The 17,898-nt window shown below is 30.3% G+C and overlaps 1 protein-coding gene across 5 annotated transcripts in view; it reads left to right on the top strand.

The window, feature by feature from the left end:
* The first annotated feature begins 267 nt into the window (after positions 1 to 267).
* LOC148281181 (GATA-binding factor C-like) overlaps positions 268 to 17,898 on the top strand; it is a 167,203-nt gene continuing 149,572 nt past the window's right edge. For 3 of the 5 annotated variants that reach the window (XM_088227068.1, XM_088227067.1, XM_088227066.1), the window contains exon 1: positions 15,409 to 15,712. In XM_088227068.1, the coding sequence (XP_088083194.1) occupies positions 15,547 to 15,712 (166 nt within the window). In that variant the 5' untranslated portion in view covers positions 15,409 to 15,546. Of the gene's footprint in view, positions 827 to 15,213; positions 15,713 to 17,898 lie in introns of those variants that run through there. The other 2 variants (XM_088227070.1, XM_088227069.1) reach the window with 2 other exon arrangements.

Below are 17,898 nucleotides of genomic sequence, written 5' to 3'. Positions count from 1 at the left end.
AACAAGCAAAACAACACTAAAAATACACGACAAATGAAAAAAATCGGAAAAAAGACTACAAAAAAGCTGTCAAGAACACACCCCAGAGAAGCCTTTTTTGTCCGCGGACCCCTCCCACACGGCGTAGCTCCGCCTATTCGAAACTTGAACCGGCCAATAGCGGCGGGACTCTTATCGAATCCCATGGCAACCGTCACGGAACAGCACGAAGAAGCACGAACTTACACGAAATGGGGCGGTTAGGCAAAAAACTCACGTTTCATATTTAGTATCGGGTCGTATCCCATCGGTGTCGTGTCGGGGCGTCTTGTTGATTTTCGTTGGGGTACAAGTTCGAAAATAATTTTTAAATACGCCGTGTTTATACGATGTTAAAGTTTATACGAATAGTTCTGATAAGCCGTGTGTAGTCAAAATACTGACTAGTATTATTTGGATTTTTCGAGACGAAATCGCGAAGCGGCGGAATTGTTTTTATTTTCCGAAAATGCATCGAATAAGGTGTATCGATTTTTTGAAAATACATTTTGGTTTCCGCGATGAAAAGTGCTTTTGATGATCGGAAAACAAATTAGTTTAGGACTAAGTTTTGTTGTGGGAGAGCTGGCGCAAATTTGGCCGAGGAAAGCGGCGGGAAAAGTGTGAAGTGACAATGGGAAACTGTATTATGTTCCGTAGGACACACAGGGACACTTGAGTGTCCCACTATTGCGACACTAACTCTAACTCTAGCCCTGTGATAAGTGAACAACGTCTCATCATTTCCCAAACTATGAACATAATCTCTTGTGGATACTGGTTCACGGGAGATAAATGGAATTGAATCGTAAGTACCGACCATCGATCATGCCTATCTATCCATTTATTAAAACAACCTTTTTTTTAATAATTACGAAAATTACTTACTTAATTGCACCTAAGGTTCAATCGAAGGTAACAAAAGCGTAATTTTCAGTAGGTACCTACCTTGCATAACACAGGTTTTCTGTACCTACTACCTACATTAATATCTACAAAAATACTACATAAACAAAAAAAAATAGATTAGTCAGAATTTACGCTTCGTAAAATAAGGAAGGTTCAGGTCGCCTGAATAAATTATTCATTTCTCCATATAGGGCTTTACGAAAATTACGCTGTATAAGTTATCCACAATACTAAAAAAAATTAGTAGGTACCCACCTATGGCACCTATCATATCGATATCTGTACAAAATAAGTACAAAGATAGTTTTTTTTTCAGTGAAAACGAAAATTATAATTTACTTAAGAAAATACTTACTAAAAATCCAATACCTTTCAATGCGGATGCTGAACAACAGTATTACAGTATTATGAGTATGCAAATTAAACAATTGAATTGTGTCTACGTAGAAGGGCATATATCATACAAACGAAATGTAACAAAAACAGTTTTATTTAAACGTTGCATGGTGTAGGTACGTGTATGATATGCAACGAGATACCATTGCTACAATCATTGAATTGAGTGTGAACAGTTTTTATTTTTTTATTGGCGTACTATGCTTAAAAGTTTTGGTTGAATTACTTAAAAAAAAACAACATTATATATACCCTTATACGTGGGCAAAATTATATTATTATTAATCAAACTACAATACAACTAAACATCCAGCTACCTGATATTAGGAAAGGTTCTTTTTTTCATTAATAAGAAATCTAAATAAAATTATAACTAAAAATAAATACTGCAGTTTTGTTATGGGTCATTTTTCGCAACTAAGCAAAGTTTATAAATAACATATCTTTACCCATCTATATTTTACAATAACAGAAAAAAAAACATTATGGAATATTTTTTATTACAAATGTAATAAAATGAAGATATCAAATCACAATTATAATTTCTAAAATGATTCAAACTACCTCCTTTAATTTTTAAGTCGGAACTATAAAATATTTTACTTCTGTATTTAAAAAAAACAATGGTCCTCATCCCAAAATATTTGGAAAAAACATAGGACCATGTTATATGACAAGGGATGTTTTTTTTTGTTCTAATTTATTTAGTCCCGAAGCGCCTTCATATTTTAATACGGGTGAGAGGAAGGGACACGTAGGTACTTTTCCTGACGTCAACTGGTTCCAGGACTGATTTATGGCCCGAGGACACTGCCTATTTAGATCCTCGGGCCTTTTATAAAATAGGAAGATCCCTATAATTAAATTAAAACAACAGTCTTTTAAATTAAAGGGTTTGATTTTTTGAATTTTGTGCTCTCAGTATCTATAATTTAATTTAATATTAAATTATTAAATCTGAGAAAAATCTGTGTTGGACCCTTTAAACAAAAAATGATGAACCCGTCAAAACGGATATTGGACTGAGGTAAATTAGAACACGAAAAACCGTGAACCTGACTGTCAAAATATTGATTAAATTACACTTAATATTTCTACTTACAATGAGGTAAGGTATATCAAATAAGTAAGACATTAAAATAGCGAAAAAAAAACAAAATTATGAAATTATGTATTTGTAATAAGGATTGTTTTTGTGAACAATTATGTTAAAAAATAATATGGCTACTACCTTAGAAAAATACTTTTTGGGTAGAAACATGAATACAATATGTATTGTATCTAAATAAATATCATTGTGAAAACATTTAATAATAATCCACATCGACATAATAAATTAAATAAACACTATAATACAAATCCATCCATTTTTATTTATGTAAAGTTATTATTTTTATCGCTATTTTTTTATAATATACGGCAGTGATAAAAGTATAAGCTATAAATAAAATCATAATTAATTGAGAAAATTTGTCTCTCGTTTCGTGATTAAATGTTGAATTTATGTGTTTTTAATGATCTAATAGTAAATAAAAATACACGCAAATTGAAAATAAAAATATACTATTTTGTTGTGTGCACGAGTGTCCTACACTTATATACAAAGAAATTGTCAATATTTCTGTACATACTGTTTATTTACCCAATAAAAAAATACAATTGCATTGCTTGAACTGACGGTATAAACTCCTTATATACATAACGATTTGATTTAGGAAGGTAACTGAACGTTTGCCCAAAATCTCGCCAATTAAGGAGGGGCTTTTTTAGTATGTATTGTATATAAATTATAAGTGACTATACCATTTACTAACGCAGCGTCGTGAAGAACCTTCTTAACGGTTCTAGGTATCCAACATTGCATATAATTATTTTTTTTTTGTAGCTACGTGAAAATACATGTATCGGTTTGCATGTATGCATAGGATTCATTTACTCACACTTTTATATACCCCCATAGTTAGAAATACTTACTAATTTAAGGTGGTATGCAAACGATTAGTGTGACGTGTTAACCAAAATTTTCGCATTACAATGCGGGAAAAAAACTATTAGGTATATCTTAGTGTAGAACATAGCTCATTTGAAAGTTAATAAGCATATTACCTATAAGGTATTAGGTGCGATTGCTGGGCTTTATATTTTTACCCATCGTTTTATAAGATATATAAATTTCTAAGTTACACCAAAATGTGTTGGAATGAATAATCATAAAAAACCATTTAAAATATATTACAATTGGAATAAAAAAAAAAAAACACAATATTATTACCTACTGAGAAAACGTATGAAATTAAATGGGTATTAGAAATAATGTTTCTTACGACGTCAGGATAAGTGACAGAATATTTAAAGATTTCCTATAAAAATCCAGGACATTCGTCCTCTTGCATCCAAACTCGTTATATTAACCATTCTTGAGATAATAAAAACAGAAATGTTGTGGAATAAAAAAATATGAATTTATTTAACTAAATATTAGCACTAAAATCTTATTGGAATACTGAAATCTAACTGCATAACCAATTTTATTATAATGTGATAAAGTCGAGTTAGATTTTTACATTAAAGGTAATTAGTTTTATTTAAAAATTTACAACTTTTGCAATTACGTATTGCTAAATAATTCCACGAATAATTAATGCAATTTTAGGATAGACGATTAAATCATTTTTATAATTCTGACAATTTTATTATTGTTGACAGGTTGACCAATTAATTACATAGATATTTTAAAATGAGGTGCTCTCGTACTTTACAACACAAATATATATTTGGTATGTTAAACCGCTATTTATTATCTTTATTACAGGCCTTTGCCAATAAATAAATAAATTAAGTTAAATTACCTTTGAGTAGGTAAATTGAATAGATGTAAGTATGCATTTTAGACAAAACTACTTTTCAAAAGTAATTATTTTTTTGGTTGTTTAAATTTGATACAAAATAAAATGGCATAAAACGCTTTCATTAAAAATTCTTAGTTTAATACAAGATTAAACAAAATGTTTGTTTTAAATAATTTATCCCTCAAATTTATAACATTGGTTGATAAATATTTTCGCCTTGAATATTTCCTTCAAAATGTTACTTTTGCAAATCAAATAAGTTTTCTAATCGTTTCCAAATTATATTTAGGTAAAAATATAAATACACAATACCTCGTATCTACAATCTGACAAGCTAGTGTTAGTTATTATGAACTATTTCTGTAGATATGTGCTTCAGTCAAGTGTTGGTCTATAAATTATGAAGTTTGGGAATTGTGTGGTAAATGCGAATTTCAGATTCAAATGTATACGATAGTTTCGTTTCTGAATTTAGATAACAGAATTACCATTCGTCTGAATTAATCTTCTATAATTTATTTATTTATTTTATTATTTCACTAAGCTTTGCCTTTAACAAACTATAATTCTTGGTTGTTCCAAAGAGACCAAACAACTGTTAGTAATTTTAAAATGTGCTATTTAAATAAAATAAACAGCGACTAATATTTTTTTAATAGATTAAACACCACCAAATTATTCTTTTGTCTACAGATTGTGCAACTAAATTTCACGACAAATAATTTCTGACTTATTCCAAAATCACAATAATTTTAATAATTAAGTAACATCTTAAGTATATACTATTAACGATAAAGTTTTCGATGGTAAAATAATAAGTATCTATCTATTTTAATACATAGCAGGTAACATAATACCACAAATCCATAATAAATAAAATTTGATTGTTCATTTTCAATTGCAAATTAGGGTAGGTACTTACTTTATTTCAATGAAGTTCTTTTTAAGAATAGATTTGAACATAAATTAATAACTAAATAATACTCGTAAAACTTGAATTGTACCACACCACGATGTGCCATGTTATAAAAATATACCATTATTTTTTTAGGTAAGTGTAATATTTTATGTCATTCAATTATTCCAAAGAAATTTTTGGTGACAAGAAAATTGAATGGCTGAATTAATTGATTGCCCAGTTTATCCTACAGCTAAAAATATAAGTAAAATAATAAGCCACAAAATTGAAAATTAGAAAGACTATAAAAAAAACATCTTGAGTACCTAGTTTCATTTCTTAGCTACAAAAATATATTTAAATAATTTTGTAGTTTACTTCACAATTGCTGTTACGATAAACGATTTATTTTTACTAAAGTAAACAATGAGAAAAATAAATTTATCATTTCACCAAAGAAAATGTTGAACAATCGGATAATAGGTATTGTATGAAGGCAAGTATATTATTTTCTGCTTTCATTACTGCGTTCAACCAAATCGTGATGTCATTTATTTTCTGAAATCGTTTAGTAAACTGCAGAGTGAGTCAAGTGCCTTATTGGCAATGCTAAATAGATTTATTGTCAAATTAGAGAACGGATATATTATGTTATACAAAAAATAGCTAGGTATAAACCAGAAATGAGAGAATTGACCTTTGATTATATTTTCATAACTGAAATAAATAAAGTCAATAAATTATATAAATATTATTTGTAGTCGTAAAATCAAGCCGCCCAGTTCGATTAAGTGTTTATCTTAAGTCTTCAAATGCATGCAATATTTTATTCCAATACACTTGATTTATAAAAAAATATGTACCTAGATGTGTATTCCTTGTTTGAAGATTTAAACATATGTAATTAATTTATATTTTAAGTATGTCCTATCCATATACCTTATAAATATTATCTAGAGAGTAGTACCAAAGTACTGAGTTTCATCCTCCTAGCAGTCTATAGATGTATGTATCCATATATATGCTATCCCTACTTAATATATTTCAAGTGTTTTGGTGAACCTACATATTTATGTATACTTTTACATAGGTATGTGTATTTTTCATTATTTCTTCTTCTTTCTTTTTAATATATTTCTTTAAGTAAATAAAGTGTGATGTAATTGCCTGGCTTAGAACGGGGTATGTACAAACAATCTGAAAATATTTTTTTTTTAAAAAAGCTTCCGGTGCATGTGGGATAAATTGTTAAAATTCACATGATAGGTAGGTACCTACTTATTATATTTTGGGTTTCTTACTGTCATTTTCTTAAACTGTTTATGTACCGTACATACTTATCATTTACCACGTCGATTCAAATTTGTACGAATGTTTAAATTAATAAATAAACATAAAACAGAAATAAATATATAAATGATGAAAAATAATAATTTTATTGTACTGTTAGACGACCAAATTTTATCCGTTGTTGGCGGTTTTCACTGTGGGAGTTTTCATAAATCTTAATTTTAATACCTAATCAATCAAATAACAATAGGAATAATACAGTGGTTCAATACAATTTTAAGTTAAAGGAAACCTTAAAACATCACTAAACTTAGCATGTCTAATTACCAAATAATAACTCGCCTCACGGCGATAGGAAGTGATTCTCACCCACCTTAAATAATTAAAAATGTAATGAAATTATTGATTTATTAACTTAGTATGATTTGATAAATGTTAACGAAGGTTTTCGTTATTTGGCCTCCTTCCGCGCGGATCCCCTTGCAAAGTTGCCGACGGCTAGTAAACTATAAACACCGCAACTGGTTGATAAATCGATATTCCTATCAAATATCGTTAGGCTGACGATTTAATTAGTAGGCAATGTTAAAGTATACTAAAAAAATATTAGTGTTATACACTATTTACTTGTTATTAACAATCTATTGAGTTATATTAGACACACGTCATCACCTACATATGTTATCAAAATGTGAGGAGATTAAAAAAAAGATTTTCCAAGTCAGTTGCTAATAATGAAAACCGGAGGAATAAGTTGGTAATTGAACGTATTTCTTACAAAAAATACAGAAGAATTATTTCATTAAAAAAACAACAACTATAAAATGTGTTTTCATATACATTTCTAAACATTTAGACAATATAGAACTAATTAGGTACTGAAAGGTAATATCTTACCGAATGACGTCTTTTGTTACATATTTTTTAATGCGTTACAACCTGCTCGTTAAAATTTGTAATAATGCATGATTTAATTAGTTAAAATGTGATTTCGATCAAAACGATTTGTATGTCTTAAGCTAGGGTTTCCTAGGACAGCGGTGCCCGTATCTTAACGGCCGTAGTGAACGGTGATGCGGTAGACAGCCGTCGTAGTGGTGAATAGAGAGTGGTTTTATTTTTTAACGGTGTTATCAACACCCCTTTTTATAGGAAACCACTTTCTAGTCACCGTTACGACGGCTGTCAACCGCATCACTGTTCACTACGGCCGTTAAAGTACGGGCACCGCTGTCCTAGGAAACCCTAGCTTTACGCTTTTTATAAAAAAAGGGTCTTAAAACTACGCATGCTCAAAACAACAATAGCTAAATCCATTAATTTATTTTAGATATAAAAGAAGAAGAAGCTGAAGCTTAAATCCACAAATTTGGAATAACCAGTGACCGATTTCATCGCTTTCATGACAGGTCACTGGTTATTCAATATGTGTTAATTAAAGTAGATGATCGTTTTTTCTTCATTGATACATTACAACAATATCCACCAAGAATGTTCTAGCAAACTTGAATGTTTTTAAATCAATTCAATTAGACAAGGGTCTTCCACGTTTATCTTCGTATTTTACGAAACAGAAGATGAATAGAATGATAATTCATTATCTACATTATTTGGATTACCTAGATAAATTGTAAAGTTACGGATAGCATCGAAACTTTAGACAAATTTGATGTCCCGAATAGGACTGATTACATATGAATACACTATCGTGTATTCATATGAGATATCATACACGACAGTATTAGCATAATATGAAACCATTTAAATTTTGATCATAATAATAAAACAATACTGTTTTTAATCACTTTTTTTCTACCGACCGGTTTCAAAGCTACACAAGATTCTTTATCAAGGTACAATTTACTAACATAATTTATTAGCCGGTTTCAAAGCTACACAAGCTTCTTTCTCAAGGTATAATTTACTAATAAATGATGTTAGTAAATTGTACATTGATAAAGAAGCTTGTGTAGCTTTGAAACTGGTCAGTAGAAAGAAAAAATAAGAAGTGGTTAAAAACAAAGTTGTTTTATTATTATTATTATTATAATGAAATACCGCAAAGTTAGTGCTTCAAACAAAAAAAAATATTTTTACATATTTTTATTTTATTTTATTTTATTTTATTTCATTTTATTTGGGATTTTTACAGCTATTACATAAACAAAATAATTAGAAAAATCTTAACAATACTAAAGCCAATTAAAAAAATCCACTGTAAATATAACGACACATAATATATAAGAAAAGAAGTTTAGTAATTTTATCGAGTTAAAATACCAAAAATAGTCAATAATATTTTAGGAATTATATTTTGGGTTTTTAATTAAAACATTTATAGGTACTTTGTTCGTTTTTTTTAATGCAAAAGATAAAAACAATCATGTTGCCAGTTTTGGGAACTGATAAGATTAGGTGTTGAAAACAAAATAAATGAAAAAGAAATTTTATTTACTTAATTCATTATAAGAACCTACTTACCTTTAGATCACGTATCGTGGTCATGATAGTGCACGCAAAAAGTGATCATCGAGTGATTAATATTATCACTCAATTTAAGCACTGACATCGTTCATGTAAATTTTTATCGAAGAAATAAAAATAGATACAATCGATATCTACATTTTTTGACAGAGAGTTTGAGGCCAAATTAATAACGCAACATGCAATGATCAATGTATTATGAATAGGTGGTAATATATATACTTTACCTACTTAAGTTCTAAGCATAAACATACACTAATAATAATAATAGCACTTTTGTGAAAAGAGTGAATAATCAAATCTACACAACAATTGGAATGTTTTTTACTTTGGCAAATGATAAATGCATTAGTTTTTTATAATGGAAAATGTAATTGAATTATGTTTCTGACCAGATCTAATTTTGAATGAAACCTGATGAGGTGACATTCATCTTCATGACATTTTGACGTTATGAAATTTTCAGAAGGTGATTATTACAGTTTTTTGTATAAAATCGGCCCGGTTGTTTTAAAAAGAACATAGAATTGACCTTCCTGGATTCGATAATACCAATATCTATTTTTTTCAAAATTGTGGACTGGCTGCTTTCTGCATTACTACGTTCATATTATTACCTGGGTTCTGCTTTCTTTTCACCTCTTGAAATATACACTAGCTATTGTAATTAAGGTAGACATAGTATTCTATGTAAACATCACATTTATTAAATATATAAGGAATTTATTAAATATATAAGATATGATATATAGATATCTGCTTTAGACACGTCTATTTGTAAATAATAAAATAAAAATGGTAGTAGGAAAATTAACGAGTTAGTCAAAATAAATAAAACAATAAAAAAACAAAAATAATAAAAGAAAAAGAACCACTTGCTTTTACATAGCCAGAAAAAAATCCATATCTCTACATGTGTTTTGATGAATTGCATATTACTAAAAAAATTAAAAAATTCCATGCTAAACCACCTTTAACATCATCATTATTATTCTCTTTCTATATAATGGTGCTTAGAGCACTGCCTTGGTACTCGAATAGGTGATTATTCGTAATGAAAAAATGATGATGTCAGTCTGGAGACTAAAATACAGCGTTGCGAAAAAAATATTTTGAATGAACCTGGTCGGGAATCAAACCCGAGAGGTCACTTACCAGAGGCGAATTGAAAATACTAAAACGAGTAAAATTTACAAGTGTAAAAACATATGAAAACTAGAAAATTTTTTTTTTATCAGTGTAGTATCAAGGTAGGTACCTAAATTTGTCACCAAATTTGTGATAAGCAGTGATAAATTCAAGTTGTTTGCGATGTGAACTGCGATATGGCTAAAGATTGCACCTGTTCCAAATCGAAAATAATTTCACGATAAAGGTGACGTAAGATAATATTCTTTAAAAAAAACCCGAAAAAAGACATTATTGTTTTAAAAAATAAATACTAAACATCAATCATTTTTTTTCTTGACGTCAAAAAAGTTTTTAAATTCATATCTGCAATAAAAGCAATTAAAATAAATCCGTTTAAGAACTTAGTACCTGCTTTGATAATAGATAAACATACATAGTCTATGATTAATTATCATCTATTTAGACCTTTAATTTAGGATGCAGTTCATATTTTACAAATTAAAAAAAAAGGGAAACATTTATTATTTAATAATCTATTGAGTTAAAATCTCAAAAGATATATAGGTACAAATTTCTGTAACATGATGTGTTGACCTTTTTCACGATAACTGTAAATATTAAATTCATTAATATGTTTTTCTTGTGTGTCATTCTGTTCTTTTTAAATAGTTTTCTTTATTAAATACATACAGCAACAAATATAAACAGCTAAGAAATCATTGCTAGCTATCTCAAAACACGTTATAATATTTAGTGAGATAGCAAGCTACTATACTTGCAATTTATAAAATGTGTATTGTTTACTAGAATATATTATACATTACTTGTATTATTGAAAGAAGGAAGCTGTGCCAACCTACTAAATTATAATAAATGCCAATTTTGTCGGTACTCAAATAGAAAAATTAACAGCATGAGTACCTACCTATTGCTAACATTGTGACAAAACATGTTAGTTTATTTGTAATTATCGTTAACATCCCTAAATATTAATTTTATTATTTTATACTTATAGTTATTAAACATTTTCGATGTTCAAGCGCTAAATAAAAATTTACGTATATATGTATTTATACTCAAAAAGATATAAAATATTCCTTCTCTTTCCTGACCGCGTATCGAATGGAAAGTTAAAATGTATCAACAATTTCATCTACAAAGTAAAATTAAGTTTTTTTTCAACATGTTCAATTATAGGTTACCGGTGAAGATATTTAAAATGTTATATAGTGATAGCATTCATAATTGCGGCCCTGATTCCTTTACCTGTCTCCTTCCAAACTCATTGCCTAAGCTTAGATTCCTAATCCTTTAACGTGTATACCATTACGTACTTTTATTAAGTTTGTATGTGCAAACTTTATCTCATTTAAAAACAGCTGTTTTTTTAATTAATTACGTTTTTTCATGGATGTATTTATTTATATTTTTTTAAAGCATAAATTTTTGACACGTCTGGTTTTTGTGGGCTGGAAGATATTGCTTTTAGCAATAAGTCTGCCAAAGTTCTTATTTTTTTTGTTTGTTTGTTTTTCCATACATATATTTACTACCAAAATACACTTTAAAAATACGTCTTAAAATTAAGCTATAACATAATTTGGAAAAATGCCCGCAAAGACTTCAGTGTTTGAGCGTATGCCATTCCTTTTTTAATGATTTAAAAGTTTATAGCATAACAATATGGTACGGCATAACCATGAAGAAATAAAAAAAAACAAACAAGATTAACATATGCTGAGAGAACAAAAGACAGGATTTATTTGCAGTATTTCATTACTTTGAACTTACTTAAAGATTAAAATAATATATAAATACATAAGGCATTTCTTAAGATTTATTTATAATAAAACTGCTAAAGTAATCTTAGTTTTGATAAATAAATTCATTATTCATTCCCTTTTCCGCCTACCCACCTAATGATGCATACGGCACTGCATCGGTACACCAATCGCAGTGTATCTTGATTATTTTTGTTACATCAAGGTAAGATGATCAGTCTTACGCTTTAGGTACCAGCCCAGGGACTATGAAATATTCTAATGTTAAAACATTCTTTAAAATAAATATTTCATGTCAACCACGTCGGGAATCGAACCCGAGACCTCTTGCATGGCAGGTAAAAGCGCTGAACGCTACACCTCGAGGCCGATTAATAAATTAGTATGTATTTTTTATTACACTAAAGGTGGGAAGAAATATAATCATTTAGAAAAAAATAAATAAAAAAAACTAGAGATAAATATTTAATCAGAAATTACCAACAGTCCCATTATAAAATTGTTCTCAGTCTAAATAAATATTGGTTAAATAAAAATTTAACCAATATCTGTTGAATTTTGATATTGTGAGACATTCAAAATGAGTTATTATTTTTTGTCCTAATGGACTACGTTAATTTTAAACCAATCATACAAATGTTTTTTCCGTTATTCATAAAGAAAATAGAAAAAAATCATCGTTATCATATATGTATTCGTATATATCGATTGCACTAATAATGTATGAATATTTGTGGTTATTACTGGATTTATATAGTTGTAATTACAATCATTGTAATAAATAAATTATTGAAATATTGTAGCATATGTATCAACATCACAATGCACACAAAAATATATAAAATATATTGATACATATACAAAAAGTAAACCGAGAAATGACCATGGTGTGGAAACAAAAGAGGTGTCCTAGAGACTGGGGAGATCACCTCATTGCGCAAAAAGGGTGATCACTGTGATAACTATCGTGGCACCACGCTGCTTAGTGATACTGGCAAAAGTATTTGCATATACAGAGTGTTCATTAAACCCTGTCACATGAGAAACCACGATGATCAGTACGAGCAAGAAGACATATTAGGACATTAAAATAAATTTTAAGAACGAATAATATTTAAAAAAATAAAATATCGATAAAGCAAATGGTTGCTTACTTCTGCGGATGAGTAACGAGGAGGAAGAGAGGGGGGAGTCTGATATGCGGCCGCGCTCCTCTCACTTCTCCCCTACAGAAGTAAGAAACAATTTGTTTTTTTAAATAGTTTATTTAAAAAAATATATTTGAAACAAAGAATTATTTAAATGTGCTAATATGTCTTCTTGCCCATACTGATCATCATAGTTTTGGATGTGACAGGGTTTAAAGAACACCCTGTATAATAGTACTGCAAAGAGTTCGAGGACCCATAATGCGACTGTTAAGGAAGAACCAGGTAGGTTTCCTACCTGGCAGGTCAAGCGCGGATCATATGATATGTGGATATCCACAACATATGCTGTATTCTACAGGAGAACAAAGGATTAAATAGTTCTTTGGCAGATTACGAAAGAGCGTTTGATAGTCCGCACCGACCCACATACTGCCAAATATTAGAATCATATGAGGTGCCTATAAAACGAGTCGAACTTATCAAAGCCCTTCACTCGAATAGCGAATGCCGAATCAGAATCAACCATGTTGTCACATATTGGTTTGAAGTCACCACCGGAGTTCGTCAAGGTTGCGTCCTTGCACCGTTCCTTTTTATAATCCTCATGGACTTCATCTTAAAGAAGTCGATTGAACTAGATCGAGGAATATTCATCTCCACCTCCTAAAAACTCGTTTAAACATCAATATTGCAAAAACCCATGTACTGGGTAGTACTTCATGCCATGATGTCCAAAATCCCCTGACTCTGTCAAACCAAGTCATTGAAAGGGTCGAGAGTTTCAAATACATGGGAGTTTATGTTACGGAAAATGGCAGCTTTCAAAATGAACTGAATGTGCGGCTACGAATAGCAGGCGCCTCATTCAACAGTATGAAGGCTGTCTGGAGATCGGATATTTACTCGGAGAATACCAAATGCCGTCTTAAAAACGCCTGCATTACACCTATTCTCCTCTACGGATGCGAATCGTGGCACGTGGCACCTCACTAGGGCCCAAAACAGCAAAATTCAGAGTTTTGAGAATAGGTCTCTCAGAAGAGTTTTGAGTACGGTAGTTTGAGTTTGTATAGAATAAAGTAATAAGAGAACGGACGCAGCAAACTTCAGTAACAATTATCATCAAACGGAGGCGATACGGTTGGCTTGGTGTGCTGCGGATGCCTCCTGAGAGCTTTAACCACGCTCGCATACTTTACAAGGCATCAGGTTCTCGACGTCCTGGACGTCCACTGCTGACATACGAAATAAATACGTACAACTAATACATTGGTATTTATATCGATTATTTATCTTTGATATGCATCTTAACCTATATCAGCCATAGGTCAACGCTGCTTGTTTTTTTAATTAATATTAGTAGCATTTTAGCAACATAACAACACCTGGTTGTCACCTGGACAGATCATCATGTCTTCATGAATATAACAAAGAAGTGTTCTATGCACAATCGAGTCCAGAAATGGTAGTGATGATGATGATGAGCAAATTCAAATTGGTTAATTCTTTTATCCGTCCACTTTTATACCTGCCTAATAAATAATAATATTGGAAGATAAAAAAATTATCACGAAATCGTTTTAAAATGTAATTTTTGAAGTTATCGTCTCATTTATTGTCAAGATATCGTCGTAATAGGATGTGATTTTGATTTGTTCAGTACTTTCATACACCTACCTACATATCGAATCTACTGATAAGGTAAATTACATGACGTAATAATTTTAGTTTAATTTTCACGTCTATTAAATCAAATGTACAATCTAAATACGCATAACTGTAATCGTGTTACAATATAAATAATTGGAGTACCCGTCCCGTGCCCCATAAAGAGGAAAAAAACAAAATTATTGTAAATAGCATAAGAACCAAGTAAAAAAATATTGTAAACTATAACATCTGATATTGTTCGTAATAATATTTATTTTCATTACCATTAAGGCCAATAAAATATTTAAACTAGGTTCCTTCACATATTCTAATTTACATTAATGTAACATAATTATTGACTGTAGAAAAAAAATCTGTCTATTTCTTTCCTTATCTGTTGATATTACTTACCTACTTCAAAACGAAAAAAATGCATTTTTTCATTAATCTTGTATTGTTATTTTTTAATTATCATTTTCATGTACGGTTACACTTTTCCTCAGTTCGACGATGCGGATTACCAACAGAATTTTGTATTTTAATTTTTACGCTGTGTTTTTTTCATCGCCTGATAAATGTCTCGTGGCTTCTTATAAATGTTATAACAAGGTAAATAAATTATAAAAGTACCCCTATTAATTATGTTTTTGTTTTAGATCCCGTGACTCGCGACCGTGAGTTGTGATCCACCCGACAAGCTGCCCATCTACTCAACTCTCGTGAACAAAATCAGTGCTATCGTCTAGTCCTACCGATAATTTAGCTTTAAATTAAGCAGTGGAATGCAAAGTTTATTTTATTGACACTTAAATTGCGTTATTTCGATTTTACGACGCGTATAAATCACTCCAACGAGGTTCCATCGTATATCGAACTGTGTAGATTATAAACGGTTTATTATCCGTGGAGATCTTATTAATTAAAAATATTTTTTTGGTAATTAAAAGAGTGTATTGTGCGGTATCGTGAAGTCCGAGTACCAGGAGCTCATGATGGAGACGGAGCAGCCCGGGAGGTGGTGCGGCGGCGGAGGCGGGGAGGAGGAGGGGCTCTTCCACCCGCTGGAGGGAGGGGGGCACCACTCCAGGGGGAGGTACTACCACCACAACCCCGTGCATCCCGCCTACCCCGCGCACCCGTCTCACCCCTCACACGGTAAGCTTCCCTTTATCCTCGTATTGTTGTAACACTACTACACGTGTATATAATGTACATACAACATAGTCTTACTTACCCATGTATGTAGTGGACCTTGAGCATGTGTAAAATCCTATCAGCCTATACTTTGTAAGGAAGTGGGATGCGACGTTTGACCAAGTCACAATCGGTTATTGTTTAATTGAATCAGGAAAACAATTATTAACAATCTGAAGATTTTAATTCAATCGCTCTATTTCACACGTACCAACCTACTACCTACCCGAAAACCACAAGTACTACTATTTGAATAACTGGGTGATACAAAGATACCAAACTACTTGTTTACAGGTTGTACATAATATTTTGTAATTAATGTAATTAATTTTCGTGATGCAGAAACTATGGCATTTCTAACTAACTTGACTTGACTAACTAAGATTCTAAGACTTTTCAATATCTGACTACTTAGGATAAAGCAAACTGCTGAAAAATCACACCTGTTTCTTTGTAAAATTACATCCAAGTATTACATCTTAGAAGAAAAAATGTTAATTAAATTATAAGCTCATGTCATATATGTAGATACAAAAAGTTATATAGGCATACGAGTATTCATTTTGGTGTGTAGTAGAGAGGTAAGGTCTCAGGTTTGATGCCCAAATGGTTTTAAATAAAGGTTGACATGAATTTTTTTTTAAAACATGATTCAGAAATTTTAATTAAACATCTTACCTTTATGTCAAAAATGATAAAGACATCCTTCAATCGATCAGTATCTACCTATATTATATTTGCCTGAAACGTAATACAAATTATCGTTTCGTTTATATAAATGTTATAATTAAAACATTTTTTTGTAAAAGGTTCTTTAAACGGTTGATGTTTTAATAAATAAATAATTGATCATCATCGATGAAATTAGATTTATAAGTAAAGTGCTTTTTAGCACTTTATGCATCATTTTCCTGACAAGACTTCTATGTCTGTTTTCTTCTCGGAATGTATCTGTTGAGGTACATTGTTGTAATCCATTCTAATATCTAACATCCATACTTATACTAATACTCGTATTACGAGTATAAACGAATATACAAATATAATATTATAAACGCGAATTATTTTTTTGTGACCCGATCGATATGTTTCTTGCATATGGATTGGCCGGAGAGGTAAGAAGTAAAATCTTCTTCTTCATTCCCTTTCCGAACCTAATGGTGCCTTGGGTATTGCATTGGTTAATCGCAGTGTATCTTGATCATTTTTGTTACATGAAGGTAAGATGATCAGTCTTACGTTTTAGGTACCAGTCCAGGGACTGTGAAATATTCTAGTGTAGAGACACCTTTCAAATAAATATTTCGTGTCAAGCATGTCGGGAAACGAACCCGAGATCTCTTGCGTGGTAGGCAAATGCGCCGATAACTACACCACGAGGCCGATAAGTAAAATAGGATACCTACTTATTTTTAATCCAGAATTGGAAAAATTACAATAAAAAATATTTTAATCATTATTTAGTACCTAGCATTTTGAATTTACTGCCAAAAGAACTTAAATTGAACACACAATGTCACAAGAGCAAAAAAGAGATTGGCTACTCGATCAAAAGTTTATAATATATGAATAGTTAAAACTAGCTTATTATGGGAATATATTTTATTTCTTGAAAAAAAAAACTGATTATTTGTATCTATATAACTGATATTTCCGCCTGTTATTTTATTTATAAATTTATTGTTTTATAAATTTAACTAATGTTAGATAAGAAAATATTAATAAAAATCTTCACTAACAAGCCTCAGAAAGTGGCTTGGTGGGATTTTAGTAACTGTAAAAATACATTAAATTTTTTAAAAACTAAAATGTCGAAAGTGTAAAAATGTTTATTAATGTAAATATAAAAATTAAAAAACATTGAGCAACATTATTTGAAAATGAGTAGTCGGTGGCGGAAGCTGGGATGTCAAAAATAATCAATATGAAATTAATTCCATAAATATCTATAATTGACTTGATTTATCTATAGTTAGTTTCGTTTGCTTTTCGTTTTGGTTATGTAGTTGGATTTGTGAATTTAATAACGATGCTACGTCGTCATAGACTAACGGATCGTCATATTTTTTCATAGTAATAAATGAGGACAGGCAATCGATTCAAGCTACTTTCTATCTCTAAAAAATATATAATTCCATTCGAAAAAT

The sequence above is a fragment of the Micrasema longulum genome, unplaced genomic scaffold (genome assembly GCF_059751315.1).
Source record: "Micrasema longulum isolate JH-2025_06_02 unplaced genomic scaffold, ASM5975131v1 h1tg000487l, whole genome shotgun sequence".
NCBI classification, from domain to species: Eukaryota; Metazoa; Arthropoda; class Insecta; order Trichoptera; family Brachycentridae; genus Micrasema; species Micrasema longulum.
Note: the sequence above shows the minus strand (reverse complement) of the source record. Positions and strands in the feature narration are given on the sequence as shown.